Below are 14,567 nucleotides of genomic sequence, written 5' to 3' on the forward strand. Positions count from 1 at the left end.
AAATTCTGAGAGAATGACCCAAGAGGTACTGTACATTCAGTCAAATGTTGGTGTTTCTTTCCAATTGCTCTACTATTCATCTTAGCTGCCATTTCGAGAGCTGTGTTTCATGGGTGGAAAGTTTTAAACGCATAATAGACGCAGGGTCGAGTTTCTTAGGTGGTCCGTTCGTGGTGTGAACGGCTCCGGCCCACCAAAGGAGCAGCTTCACCAGGCCCAGAGCAGACAGGCTCTCCACTGTTCCTCCCTGCTGTCGACACACTGAGGCTTGGCCACCGTTGTGTCCAGCTGGTCGTCATATCCAAGGAAGGCAGTTACTGCCATGGCACAGTGATTCTCAAACATGGAGCCACTCTACTGTCTCTGTGTTTCTTAGGTTTATTTTAAGAACAGCGTTTACAGCGCAGGGAAGAACACGCTGCTCTCATGAGTGTCCTGCTTCTGCATTCCCGTTACTCAGTCCAGAGCTTCTTTAATCGTCAGGAGATTCAACTTCAGATAAACTTGTCAGATTTACTTTAGCAAGAATGAAGGGAAGCAAAATAACATGGGGCTTAGTGGGAGGCTATCTTTCCCCACCTCTGTGTTTGTATTGGAACCATAGACCATGAACAAAGCTCCTCCTGAAGCCAATCAGGAAATAACATTATACCGAATATCCACGAGAGGGTGACTCTGCTCCCTATGGAAGTCTATGGGAAATGATCAGTTTGTTGAAGAGTTAATGGTCTATATCACTCGTTTCGGGTCTTCTAAAGAGCCTGATGTTGATTTTGTGATTTATGTTCCCGTTTAGAGGTAAAAAGAGCACACTTGTGTCACTGACAGCTGGTATTGTCCAGTAACCACCTGGTTGCAGAACCTGAACATGGCACTGCCAAAAATAGCAAAATCTCAAGGCTTTAAAATGCTGGCAACCAGTTGAGAGAAATGGTGGCTGAATTTTTTTTCTAGAGAAGAGTGATGATGATGATGATTCGTACATCTTATGGGTGCAAAATAACACAATATCATAGCCCTTTTTTGTTTGAGACGTGCAAAATCAAACCAACCTATGCTAAGCTTTTGCAGCTACACTGCAGCGGTTTTATGACGCCATGATACAGTGAAAGAACTTCACATGAAATCACCCACTTGAAAAGTTGCCCCAGCTTATACTGCTGCTACCATTCTTCAACACTGTTGTCCGCATGTTTGCATGTATAAAAAAAATCATCTTTGGAAAGTTCACAGTAGAAAATAATCACTACTTATGTCTTATGATTTTATATCAAAGGCTGTTTAGATACCAACAAGAATCCGTAATTCTCATACTTTTAATCCTAATCTTCCATGTTTCCACTTGTCCAGTTGTGGATCCGGCTCTGGACGACACACTACTATCTGTGATCCTGGTGAGTCTGCTGCCCCTGCTGGTGATGGTCATCATTGTTGCCGGAATGTTGTACTGGTACCGAAAGCACCGGCAACGCATGCTCAGCCAAGAGTGGGAGAGCAACATGAAGAAACGCAAGCCCAGAGGCGGTGGGCTGGACTGTAGCGACGCCTGTGCCATAATGATGGACGACGACAGGTCAGACAGCAGCTCGACTCACGCCAACAACCTGAACCACAACACTGAGCCTCTGCCCATAGACCTGGACCTGCTGGTACATGGATCCATTATTTAAAGCCTGATCTATTCTGCACTTCGTTGTTCTAACTAGCATCACTGAAACTTTTCATTTCCCCTCTTAGGTCGGCAAAGGTCGATTCGCTCAGGTGTACAAGGCGAAGCTGAAGCAGACAACGTCAGATCAGTTTGAAACTGTGGCGGTGAAGATGTTCCCCTATGAGGAGTATGCTTCCTGGAAGAACGAGAAGGACGTCTTCTCGAACACTGACCTCCGACACGAGAACATCCTTCACTTCCTGACAGCAGAGGAGAGGAAGGTGGAGAAGCAGTACTGGCTCATCACTGCGTTCCATCCCAGAGGAAACCTACAGGTGAGACTGTGACGCATGTCTGATAATATTGTTGAACATCTTCTTCTTTTGCCTCTAAAATGCATCGTCCCCCTCTGCTCAGGAATACCTGACCCATCATGTGATCAGCTGGGAGGAGCTGCAGGTCCTGGGCAGCTCTTTGGCTCGGGGTGTCGCGCACCTCCACAGTGACCGCCTGCTGTGTGGACGCCCTAAGGTACGACTGTGTGAACGTGTGTTTTGTGTGGAAGAACAGAGGTGGACTGAGCCCTGACCAAATTTGGGATGAAGATTTTGAGAAAAGTCTTCCAGGACATGTGGAAGCTGCTGTTACAGCTTCAAAAAGAGGACCAACACTATATTAAAGTAGACATTATACCCTATTTCTCCAAGTGAACCTAGTTCCCTGGTGTCCTAATGAACATGTCTGTCACATGCTTTGGTCAAAATACCTTAAGAATGAAGCACCACAGCAGTTCAATCACTCTGCCAAAACAGCCCTGTTCAGAACGCTCGCTTTTGAGTGCCTGTCTCTTTAAATGCAAATGAGACACAGGAAACTATGTCAGCGTCACTGAGGCTCCAACAGCTAACAGCAGTTAGCATTTGGAAAAACCATAATTTGCCGACACTATTCGGCACATTGCCGGCATATATAAAATGTAAATCCTCTGAGTCTGGAAGTTTGTGTAGAACTCTATGCTGCACTGTGCAGCCAAGAATAGAACACTTTGCAGACTTCAGCTCTTCCACATACTATTGCCCTCGCTTGCACTCTCGTGTTTTTTAGGGACAAAGTGGAGATTTTTCACATGAGATTGTGATCTTGTTGTTGTTGGTGGTGGTAAAGGCCAAGTAGGATCCCCGTGTATGGGAAGCAAACTGCTGACCTCCACACTTTGTTCCTGCAGGTGCCCATCGTCCACCGTGACCTGAAGAGCTCCAACATCCTGGTGAAGAACGACCTGACGTGCTGCTTGTGTGACTTTGGTCTGGCTCTCTGTCTGGACAGCAGTCTATCTGTGGACGACCTCGCCAACAGTGGACAGGTCAAAGACTTATGCCGTGAAGTTACAACATTAAGATAGAACTTTAATTTTAAAAAACACATTGATAAAATTTCTGGTGAATTATTTTTTTTAAAGTGTACAATCACCTGATTATATAAACTGTTTTTCAAGCTTTATATATTTATATCAGCTCTACAGTGGCCACCATTTTGAACTTGCCATGACAAATTAAACTTATTTTGAGTTCTGATGCTAACTCAGCTACAAAATGACCACTAAATGTCAAGTTTTACACACTGTACCTTTAAATTAAATCCGTTGCTTGATGTAAATGACTATATATACTGTATGTATATATATACAGTACAGACCAAAAGTTTGGACACACTTCCTCATTCAAGTAAATGGAAAGGTGTGTCCAAACTTTTGGTCTGTACTGTATATACTATATATATGTTGACTGGAGTATTTGTAACGCAGGTGGGGACGGCTCGTTACATGGCTCCAGAGGTTCTGGAAGCCCGACTGGACCTGGAGAACACGGAGTCCTTCAAACAGACTGACATTTACTCCATGGCCCTGGTTCTGTGGGAGATGACTTCGAGGTGTGAAGCTATTGGAGGTCAGAGCGCCCACAGAAACCCCACACACACACACACACACACACACACATAGATGCCTGTTTTAGGATGGAGTGGTTTCCTGTCAGGTCTTCAAGCTGAATCACAAGCAACTTTAAAAAAAAAAAAGGATTAAGTAGAAAGTGGAGGTGACGTCTCTGCTTTTATCTGATCACAAAACAGCATTCTTTCCCCTTTTTGCCCTCAAGACGAAACGTTCACTCATTTCAGAGGATTTTTTGTTTGCATTTGTGAAATGTTACACAGTTTAATGCAAAGCAGGGGCAAAAACAAAAGTGTTGCTTGTATGGGTATCTTTGTGAGGATGCAAACAAAGTAGAAACCATATGGAGTGAGGACATATTGCCTGGTCCTCAGGTACTGTCACCACGATAAAGGGCTTTTTGATGGTTAAGACTTGGTTTTAGGGTTAGCTTTAGGGTGAATTCCAATTCCTAAAATAACCTTCAACACTTGGTTTTGAGGGCCAGTTAAGATTGAGGGTTGAGCTTGAGGGTTAAGATTGAGGGTTAAGATAGGAATTGGAATTGGCCCTTAGAATTGGATTGAGGCTAGGGTTAGGGTTAGGCATTTAGTTGTGATGGTTAAGCATAGGAGCACTCTTATCTTAGCTAAAAGAAGACCCAGGTTCCTGACCCGGTCAGAACAAGGGCCTTTCTGCACGGAGTTTGCATGTTCTCCCCGTGTCTGCCTGGCCTTTCTCTGGATTCTGACAAACTTAAGTGACATTTTCACCATTTTGGGCACAGTTTAATGACATTCTGTCACCAAACACAGAGCTGCTTTTGCTACAGTCCTGCTCTCCATCTCCCTCTATCTGTTTCAGTGGTACTGTGCAGCCTCACAGCAGGTGTCTGCTCCTCCTCTCTACTTCATTTCCTCATCTTTAGGTATTTTTTAAAAAAGCTGTAGAGCTTTTTGCCTTTGCAGTAAGACCCGGGTATGTGTGAGTGTGAGAGTGGACAGTTGTTTGTCTCTATGTGGTCCTGTGATAACACTTCGTTTAGACTCTCCAAATGAATGGATGTCAATGTAGTTTACTTAAGAGAATAGCAGTGCACATTTCTGTGTGGGTGTGGTTCAGGATGCTGGGGGTTTTTTTCTGGGTTTGCTGTAAGTGAAGTTTTGTGGGTCAGCAGCAGTGAAGCTGGTGGTCTCGTCTGTCACACTTCAGCTCGACCTCCGCTGGAATGTAAGGAATGCTGCTTGCAGGTGCAGTTTCTCACAAGACAACACAATGAGAGTCAAGTGCTCATGTCAAGTGTCCTGAAAAGTGTGAGACCAATCAGTTGTCTTGGAAGATGTGACCGTGAATCAGTTTTTATCTTTTTCACAATAAAAAAGGAAAAATCATTATTTGGCAACACTTTAAATTACAAGGCCAGAAATATTAAATTGATATATATATGATCAAATATCCACTGTAGCCAAATGAATGTCATCACAGGCGTGAAATTACATCTCAAATATCAAAATATCAGCTCTGTAAATCCTCTGGGTCTTAAAGATGTTGGGGGGGGGGGGGGGGGGATTTTGGTAAAATCTAATTTTTGCATCAGGCGAATTGTTGTGAAACTTGTTGGACTATCATTGAAATAGATGAATAGAGACCATATGTTTGATACAGTAAATAAATCAAATCTTGCATGAAGCAAGTGTAGATCCCCCCGACCACACCTCCAAAAATCTATCCACTCTTTCGAAACAGATGCACGACTTTGCCGTGAGGATCAATCTGGGTCTGGGACATTCAGAACTGGACACAGAATGTGTGTGTGTGTGTGTGTGTGTGTGTGTGTGTGTGTGTGTGTGTGTGTGGTACAAAGGTCGATTAACATAATCATGTACAGTCCTGTATTTATACGTCTCAATCTGGGCCTGTGTGTGCCTGGGTTTCCCCTGTCTCCATCCAACAACAGAGGACAGAATTATAGCCCGCTGCTGCTGCTCTTGTTGTTGTTGTGGTCAGTTATAGTTTTATGCACATATCCTGAATTAGCCTGCAGGGCGTGGCAGGGAGGGTTCGGGCAGAGTAACGGAGCGAGGAGAAGGCTTCACACTGGGCCAAGAAACCCTGTGGCTGACAAGGGAGGCAGACCAGCAGCTGGCCACTGCATGTGTGCGAGTGTGTGTACTTTGTGTGTGTGTGTACTTGTATTTAGGACTGTATTCTGGCATAAACGTTGACCTCGTCAGGACCAGTGTTCCTCATGGGCAACAAAACCTGGTCTCGTTAGGTTTAGGCCTAAGACTTGAATTGTTGTATGGTGTTAATGGGTTGTGGTTAGGGTTAAGGTTAACACTTTGTGCTCTGAACTACAGCAGAGATATTTTGTACCCTTTACTTTGAATGCAAATTATGAACTAAATAGAACTGTACCGCTTAGGAAGCAAGGCTAATATGGCTGCCTTCCATATGAGAAGTAGCTTTCTGTGGACAAAGAAATAATTATTTCATTTAATTGTCTGCGTTTGGAGATACGACTCCGGTGTGGCCTGAGACAATTTAATTAACTAAATCAATCGTCAACTATTTCAGTAATTGATTTTTTATTAATTAAAACAAGCTTTCTGATTTCTCAGCTTCTTAAATATGGATATTTTCTCGTGTCTTTGCTCCATATAACAAAGAAATCATTTGAGAACATCATCATGTCCAGGATTGGTAAACACTGATCAACATTTTTCAACAATTTCTGATCAAAGAAGTCCTTGATTCATCTGGAAAAATAGCCCTGTGCATAACTAGTAGATAACATTTATTGACCTTTTCTTCTTTGCTTTAATTTGAAGTCTTTAACAGTTTACTCTGCTTTGTTAATGTAGAACAAATACAGAAGTATATAAATTAGCCGTCTATAAAACACACTTATTGACATGCATGTCATTTTTGTCAATCATAAACGTGTGGATCAGTAAGAAAAGGAAGTCATCCACTAACGGGAAAGATGGTGGTTTGACTCCTGGTCCCGTTGAAAAACAACATTGAACTAGAGAAAGCACAAACGCCTGCCAAGGCCACTCAGTTTCTGGATCTGGTTCACCACCAAAATCTAATAATTTCTTCCTCAGGCTATAACCTACATCCTTGGAAAATGTCATCAAAATCAGTCTTTGGGTAATAAAACCCTGATCACAGACAAAACGCGTGCGCTCAGTGTCATGTTATACAGTACGTCTGTTGTGAGTCTCATGAATGTCGAGGATAAAAGCTGCTATTTCTCTAAAGATAGAAGATCCCAGACGGCGCAGTCAGCCACAGAGGTTTCTGGTGACCTCCAGGCCACAAAGGTTTCAGACAGATAATCTGAAAAGGAAAATGTCGTAAACCACTTTCCGCCCCTTGGACTGCATAAACCAGGGTTTTAACTGAAGGCCCCAGACGGCGAGGGAAAATTGAGACTGGGATTCTGGTCACAGGCTCTTGTGAAATCTGTTTTAAAACCAAACCATGGATGGAATTCTTCTCATAGCATTCAAATGTCAAGCGAAGAAAAGCAGGCTGCACATTTCTTTCAGACTGTACTGATAGTATTTGTCTGCCCTCTTTTCTTTCATGTCCAAGATAGAATTCCTAGGAAAAGACTGAAGCAGCCAAGTCCTTAACACAGAATGAAAAAACCTTTCTGATTCCTGTTTTCAGCTTTGCTATTATCGGTCAGTGTGCTCTCTGCTCTCTGCTGGCCTGTGTTTCCACAATCTGAATCCAGTCCAGGAAAATGTGTGGTATTTATACCAGCTCTGCTGTAGGAGAAGCAGCACAGAGCTGAGGACAACACCAGGCCTGACATAAACGAGCTCCAGGGGAGTGGGACGTACCCGGCTGGGTCCAACCTGTTTTAAAACTTTTAAAAAGAAGGGAAGTTCCACATGTCAAAAACAGGAAGTGTTGGCCTGTAGGAGTCAAATTCACTACACACAGTCTCAATCCGAGCCCTCCAGCTTCCTGTCTGGTGGTTCCAGTCCAACCTTCCCACTTCCTGTGCATGAGGGCACAGTAGCGGATACTGCATTGACCCGATTTATATGATGATATTGCAGCTTTTTTTATATCATAGATTCCATTGTACATTTAGAACAAACCTGTACATGGTTTCCATCCTTCACCATTCACCAATTTTTCAAGGATAGCAATTATAGAATGTGTATACATTGTGAACATAGTGGCTCCCCTTTGTGTCTGGCATTAAAATGCGTTTTCTGTGATTGGATTGCAATCAGATTAAGTACAGGTTTAAATACACCTGAGACGCATTGAGGTCATAACAGCACATTTCTTGCACCAAACCACTTCTGGAGGTGGTCGGAGACGCATTGTGACCACATTGAACAGAAGTGTAAATACAAGTCTCTGATGCGTCTCCACTCCACGTGAATGGAAATACATCAGTGGCTCCGAGCACAGCTAACGCGAAGGCGGTGCCAAAACTGCTCTGCGTCTTCCTCTGCTTTTGTCGCATATCGATGGCGACTTCTTCAAAAACTGCTTCACAAAGCAAAGACGAGTCCATACAATAACACAACTTCGCGTGTGGCTTACGTCGTTGTCGACATGGCAGCACACAGCGTGTGACACTGGAAATCTATGCAGAAGAAGAGGTGATGCAAGGGAGGGGGGGTCTTATGACCGTCATATATTGATTTTATGGCTGTAGTATCGTAAAAAATGTAGGCTTCTGCCCCTTTAAGCTCCTTTTTCCCAAAGATAAATGTAACTTTCGATATCTGACAGTTATTCAGCCCTTTCCGAATAAGCTGACGTCACAAACGCGCAACGCGCTGGTGAATCTTGTCTGTAATTGGATGTTGGTCGTTCTGCGGAAGTCCTGAAGGCCTACCTTAATGACAAGCTCTATTTCTCTGCTTTCCGGTATCCATCCATCCGTCTGTCTTCAACTGCTTTATCCTCCACATGAGGATCGCGTGGAGTGCTGTCACAATCTCAGCTGACAATTTTCGAGATATCAAACAGCCTCGGAGTTACGGATTGGTAACAGAAGGGTTAATACCAGGCACTATCCCGACTGCACCATAGTTCACTGAAGTTCCCTGCACTTGGTGAAAGGGAGGGTTGAGCAGGGTTAATATTTCCTTTCTTACAATCTGCAGTGTCACCAGTAGATGTCACTAACTCTTACACACGGTACCTTTAACCCTTGACAGGCTGGAAACATAACAAGTTGCAATAAACGCCGTTTAAAAAATAAGAGTGTGATGTGTGAAGAGGTGTACGGTAAATGTTAGTTGTTCCAGTCAGTGTGAGATCCTGAAGGCCTCGTCTTTGAGGCCGGAGACTGGCTGCAGCTGTTGTGAGTTCAGTTTCATGATGTCTGGACTCAGGCCCGGAACGTTGTTTCCCTTTTTTTTTTACGGTTTTGACATTATCCTCTCTTTTTCCCCCCCCTGCTAGTTTTTCAACACACAAACACAAAGTAAAGAATTTAGTGTTCTGAACAGTTGGGTTGTGAGTGATCGCTTTTTAGCTGAATGTGATTTTCTCTTCTTAGGGAAACATAAAAACATTTTTATTCCCCTCCGTCATGTGCCAGTTCACTAAGATGGCAGCTTGGTAGAAAACCAGCTCCGTGCTTTAATGTGAAATGACTTCATAGACTAAGTACAAACCACGTTAACTCCACCTGTTTGTTTTTTTGCCTTTAAAATGACTCAGTTATAAACCCTGCTATTAACTGTGTACTTCTGTTTTCATGCTGGCATCACTTTTATTGCATCCATCTGTGTCGGCTGATACCACCGACTTGAGACGTTGATGTTTGTCTCTGCTATAGTTTGAGGCTGAGTGGAGGCAGTGTTTGCCTCGTCCACATATTGCTCCCACATTCATGCCTGGAAGTGAAACACGAGGGCTCCGACAGAAATGACAGAGAAAATGAAAATATGCTGTTTCTTCTGCGGTGATTGAATGATGATTTGCATGTGGCTGCGTTTGTGTTTGCAGAGGTGAAGGACTACGAGCCGGCGTACGGATCGAAAGTGCGAGAGCACCCCTGTGTGGAGAGCATGAAAGACAATGTGCTGAGAGACAGAGGACGACCGGAGATCCCCGACACCTGGCTCAAACATCAGGTTACACACTCACACACAGACAGACATATTATGCAAATTTTAATACTTATATTTGGGACTCTGGAGGACCTATGAGTAGGCAAAGTGTGGAAAAAGATGACTTAGTCATGTTTTTGTGGTCCACCTCAGTCTAAGTACAGGCGATAAAACACACAATCTGCACTCATTGCTACGTCACAGTGAGATATTTCTGGAGAAACCATTTGGGACAAAAACAGGCACATATTTCTGTCGTCCATTTTGATTGTTTTGGTTAGACTATACTTATTTTTCCGTGGCCTGTAACTATAGAAATGTCAATATGGACACGCGCAGATCAGATGTGATCACTTACAATATGTAATGTGAACAGTTGGTCAGGAAGATCAGATTCTGATTGGATTGGGCCACGGTCTAAACAAGGCCGGAGTGCCTCAGCCTCACCCTAAAACCAAGTTTTAACCCTTAAAAAGTCCTTTTTTGGGGGTAACAGGACCAGCCAGAATGTCCTCACTTTCCCAAAAGCCCTATGATTTAAAAGTTTTACCCATACAAGAACACACACACACACACACACACACACATCTGTTACCAGATAACTGTGATAAAAGTTTGACTTTGTACAACATGACACAGAAAATGTCCCCACATGGTCGAAGCTCTGCTTCTCTACATGCCCGTGTTTCACTGTGCAAAGACACTTAATCTGAATTGGATTATACTGGATCTAATACATTGGATTAGATTTATATTAGACAAATATCCAAACTGAGCCACATCCATGGAAAAGTATTTGGATAACTGGTAATCTGAATAAAGCCACAGGTGTGTAGTATGGCTTGTTGTCATAGTGTGTTCCCACTGACACACACTCAGACAGGATCATTCACAGCGAAACAGCTTTAGTTTCACTGCTGCACAAACAAACAAACATGTGGTGTGTTTGTCCTGACTGCTCGACAGACTTCAGCCATCTGAGCACCAGCCTCAAACGTGCATTTAAACAGAGACGGTAACGAGCAGCAGCAGCAGCTGTGTCAGTCACTCACCTGACGCTGCTTTCATTGACCATCGCATTCAACCACAGCCAACAACTCCACCATGTAGGACAGAAACAAAGCTGCACTTACTGCAGACGATAGAGAAGGTGCAGGCTCAGCAGAGCTGGAACAACTTAGTCCTTATCATGTGTGGATCCTCCTCAACTGATTTTACAAATTCATCAGGAAACACCCTTATATATGTGTAGTGGTCACCTATAGGCTGGTCAGCAGGTGTGATCGATCACCCTAACTGACTTCTTTCTTCTTCTTAAAAATAAATAAAATAAAATAAAACCATTATAGACATTAACAATAAAACATTTGTCGTAAAGATATGGTTGAATTTGTCTTTAATATCATTCACTTGGTGCTGAGAAGTAAAAAAAAAAAAAAAAAAAGGCTTGAAGAAGAAAGCATGTTTGTGTGGTTTTATTGATCAAAAATATTTAACACACACCTTTTTCATTATATATGTATATATATATTTATATATATATGTATAACTACTTTAATAAATGTATGGGTTTAAAACAGTAGTTCAGATGTGCCACAGACTGTTGTTCATGTCTTAAAACGTCTTCAGTCGGTTTTTTTCGCTGCCTTAAGTTGCCAACAGTCGCCTGCTGATAATGTGGACATTGTCTTTAATCACAACTTATTTTTCCAAAGACTCTTTTAAGAGAATAAATGTAAAAATGAATGCTCTTTACAAACTATACTTTCCCCTTTTTGAACTGTTAAATGAGCATCATTTCAGTTTAGAGAATCACTGCTTGTTCTTCTTCTTCTTCATCTTTTAGTCAAACATATGATGATAGTTATTTACTTTGCAAACTTGGCACTGAACAGCAGTGTTTTATTTTTATTTTTCAATCCAGCAACATAATCTCTGTGAATCAGTTCCTTTTTTGCAGAATAAAAGCTCTAACGTTGTTGCTGACCTCTGCTTTAGAAAGTCTGGGCTTTGGGAGAAGGTTTTCACTCTCTGGTGACAAACCCTGCTCATTCTCTGTCCATTTCTTGCACATATCCTATTTCTAGCGTTAAATCAGGCTGCGTATACGCTGCACTGTCTCATTATTGTCGTCCTCTTCTCATTGACAGGGTGTGGCCGTGATCTGTGCCACCATAAAGGAATGCTGGGACCACGACCCCGAGGCCCGGCTCACCGCGCACTGCGTCGCCGAGCGCATCTCCGCCATGGAGGACGAGCTGGACAAACTCTCCTGCCGCAGCTCGTCAGAGGAGAAGATTCCCGAGGAGCTGAAGATCCCCATAGAGGTGGAGATCCCCGAGAAGGAGGTGAAAATCGCAGAAATCCAGGACGTCGTAGCTGTGGACTGTTCAGTGAGCGACGAGAAGTGAAGTCTACCCTGGTGGGACATCTCTACAGTGATATTCAGGAGCTGAGCTCCTGCAGGATGAGTTTCAGTGTTTCATATCTTAAATGTAACCCAGCTCAGATAAACTCTGGGGTTTGTTTGTTTGTTTGTTTGCTTTTTTTTTGTAACAAGTCACCATCGTCATCAGCTGTAAACGCTGAAGAGCCAAAGAAAAACGGATCAACTGGAAGCTTCCAAAGATGTGCTGAGCACAGGGATTTTTTTCACACCCGCTCTCTCTTTCAGAAGTGAAAGTCCTCTTTTATCAAGTGAACAGAAAAATATATATAAATACATTTCAATGTGCAATTTACGCAATAAATACGTTTTTTGATATCTTCTTGTATTCTATGTTGGAGTTTGCTTTTTGCCTAAAAGTGCCTGGACACTGGATGTTTGCTTCTAAAGTGCAAAGAACAACAACAACAACAACAACAACAACAAAGCTTGAGGCTTACAAACGAGAAGAATGAGAGTGGAGGGAGACAAGTGTGAGAGCGTGTGTGTGTGTGTGTGTGTGTGTGTGTGTGTGTGTGTGTGTGTGTGTGTGTGTGTGTGTGTGTGTGTGTGTGTGTGTGTGTGTGTGTGTGTGTTTTACCCAGCGTTACTTAAAAACGTGTTTGCCAGATAAACAAGCACAGTGTACATAGTGACAATGAAATGCCAAATGAGGGGAGAGCAACCCTACGCCTTCTATATGAATGCAGAGGTTAAGTGTATTTTCTCTATGTACAGTATGTTTTCACTGCCTTACCCACACCTGTATGTTACTTACGTGTCAAATATTGTACATCATTAAAGAATTAAAGCTATTTCTGTAAAACTGAAGAAAAAAAAAAACCTGCTCTGTTTCATTTGTAATGCACTCAGACAATGAATGTGAGGTAATCTCATCAGGAATAAGTGTTGCAGACTGGAGAATTTTACTTATTTTCTAATTGTATTTCTTTCTTTTATTTATTTGCCAGACAGAACAAAAAAAATGGACAGATTTTCCAATTTTCCTGAGCTAAAACAGAAAAAGGTTAGTTTGAATGTGTTGAAGGATAAATCCCTTCATAACAAACATTTAGTTTTTCTCCCAGGTGAGAGTTCGTACCCTGACTCTGGTTCCCCAGGGGAACGGAGCCGGGTTATTTCAGTACTATTACTAAAGGAAACCAAAAAAAACGTACCAAACTGAACCGTTCTACTCTGTGGAAACACAGCTTTAAGTGGCTGGAAAAATCCCAAATACTGTATGAATCTGACATTAATGTAGTGTACAGTAAGAATTCAAAGAATAACACACCAATACCTGTCACATTTATTCTGCTCATTTACTTTCCCTTCTTTTTTCCTGTTTCTGACTTGGTCCTAGTGAGGTAGAACCTATAATGACCTTTAAGTCAAGGTCAGGGTCAACTGGCGTCATGTGGTTATGGTTTAAGTTAACGGTAATGCCTTGTTTTGGCTGTTTTAATGGAGACATATTATGCAAAGTCTAGTTTTTAATCATTGTCATCCTTATATTTGGGACTCTGGAGGCCCTATGAGTCGGCAAAGTGTGAAAAAAGATGACTCAGTCACGTTTTTGTGGTCCTCCTCAGTCTAAGTACAGGAGATAAAACACGCGATGTTGACTTCCGCACTCATTGCTATGTCACAATGAGACATTCCTGGAATTGTTGTCTCGTGGAGCTCCGCTTTGTCCCTAAAAAACATGAGAGTGCAGGCGAGGGGAATAGTATCTGGAAGAGCGGAAGTCGGCGAAGTGTTCTATTCTTGGCTGCAAAGTGCAGCACAGAGTTCTACACTAACTTACGTGTTTACATGTCCAGTTGATGCATTTTATATATGCCGGCAATAATGATGGTCTTTCCAAATGCTAACTGCTGTTAGCTGCCGGAGCCTCAGTGACGCTGACATAGTTTCCTGTGTCTCATTTACATTTAAAGACACAGGCACTCAAAAGAGAGCGTTCTGAACAGGGCTGTTTTAGCAGAGTGATTGAACTGCTGTGGTGCTTCATCTTTATGGTATTTTGACTAAAGCATGTCACATGTTCATTATGACACCAGGGAACTAGGTTCACTTGGAGAAATAGGGTATAATATGTCTACTGTGTGTGTCCTCAGAAGAACAGCTGCACAAACCTCTGTGTGTGTGTGTGTGTGTGTGTGTGTGTGTGTGTGTGTGTGTGTGTGTGTGTGTGTGTGTGTGTGTGTGTGTGTGTGTGTGACCCCGTGTCCCCTGTTCCTGTACCAGAACAACTCTGTGGCTGAGCAGCCCTGTCATTACATTTCTCTGTATAAATTCTGGTCTGCAGAGAATGTCTGCACCACTCTCTCTCTGTCACACACACACACACTTCTCTCCATCTCCTCTTCTCGTCTCTGGCTGTTTCTTGTTCTTTCCAGCCTGAAAACCTTGGTTCTCGTCCAGACGTTGTTGGTTTATTCCTGGCATCGCTGGCACAAA

At 42.8% G+C, this 14,567-nt stretch overlaps 1 protein-coding gene across 1 annotated transcript in view; it reads left to right on the forward strand.

The window, feature by feature from the left end:
• The window catches only part of tgfbr2b (transforming growth factor beta receptor 2b), a 28,407-nt gene extending 16,176 nt beyond the window's left edge, over nucleotides 1-12,231 (forward strand). The window contains exons 4-10 of the mRNA XM_083897405.1: nucleotides 1,351-1,649; nucleotides 1,738-1,986; nucleotides 2,069-2,182; nucleotides 2,877-3,014; nucleotides 3,456-3,597; nucleotides 9,576-9,703; nucleotides 11,830-12,231. Of these exons, the coding sequence (XP_083753531.1) occupies nucleotides 1,351-1,649; nucleotides 1,738-1,986; nucleotides 2,069-2,182; nucleotides 2,877-3,014; nucleotides 3,456-3,597; nucleotides 9,576-9,703; nucleotides 11,830-12,090 (1,331 nt within the window). The 3' untranslated portion in view covers nucleotides 12,091-12,231. The remainder of the gene's footprint in view (nucleotides 1-1,350; nucleotides 1,650-1,737; nucleotides 1,987-2,068; nucleotides 2,183-2,876; nucleotides 3,015-3,455; nucleotides 3,598-9,575; nucleotides 9,704-11,829) is intronic.
• Nucleotides 12,232-14,567: the final 2,336 nt, after the last annotated feature.

Source organism: Microchirus variegatus (assembly GCF_963457635.1).
Source record: "Microchirus variegatus genome assembly, chromosome: 1".
In the NCBI taxonomy this organism is placed as follows: Eukaryota; Metazoa; Chordata; class Actinopteri; order Pleuronectiformes; family Soleidae; genus Microchirus; species Microchirus variegatus.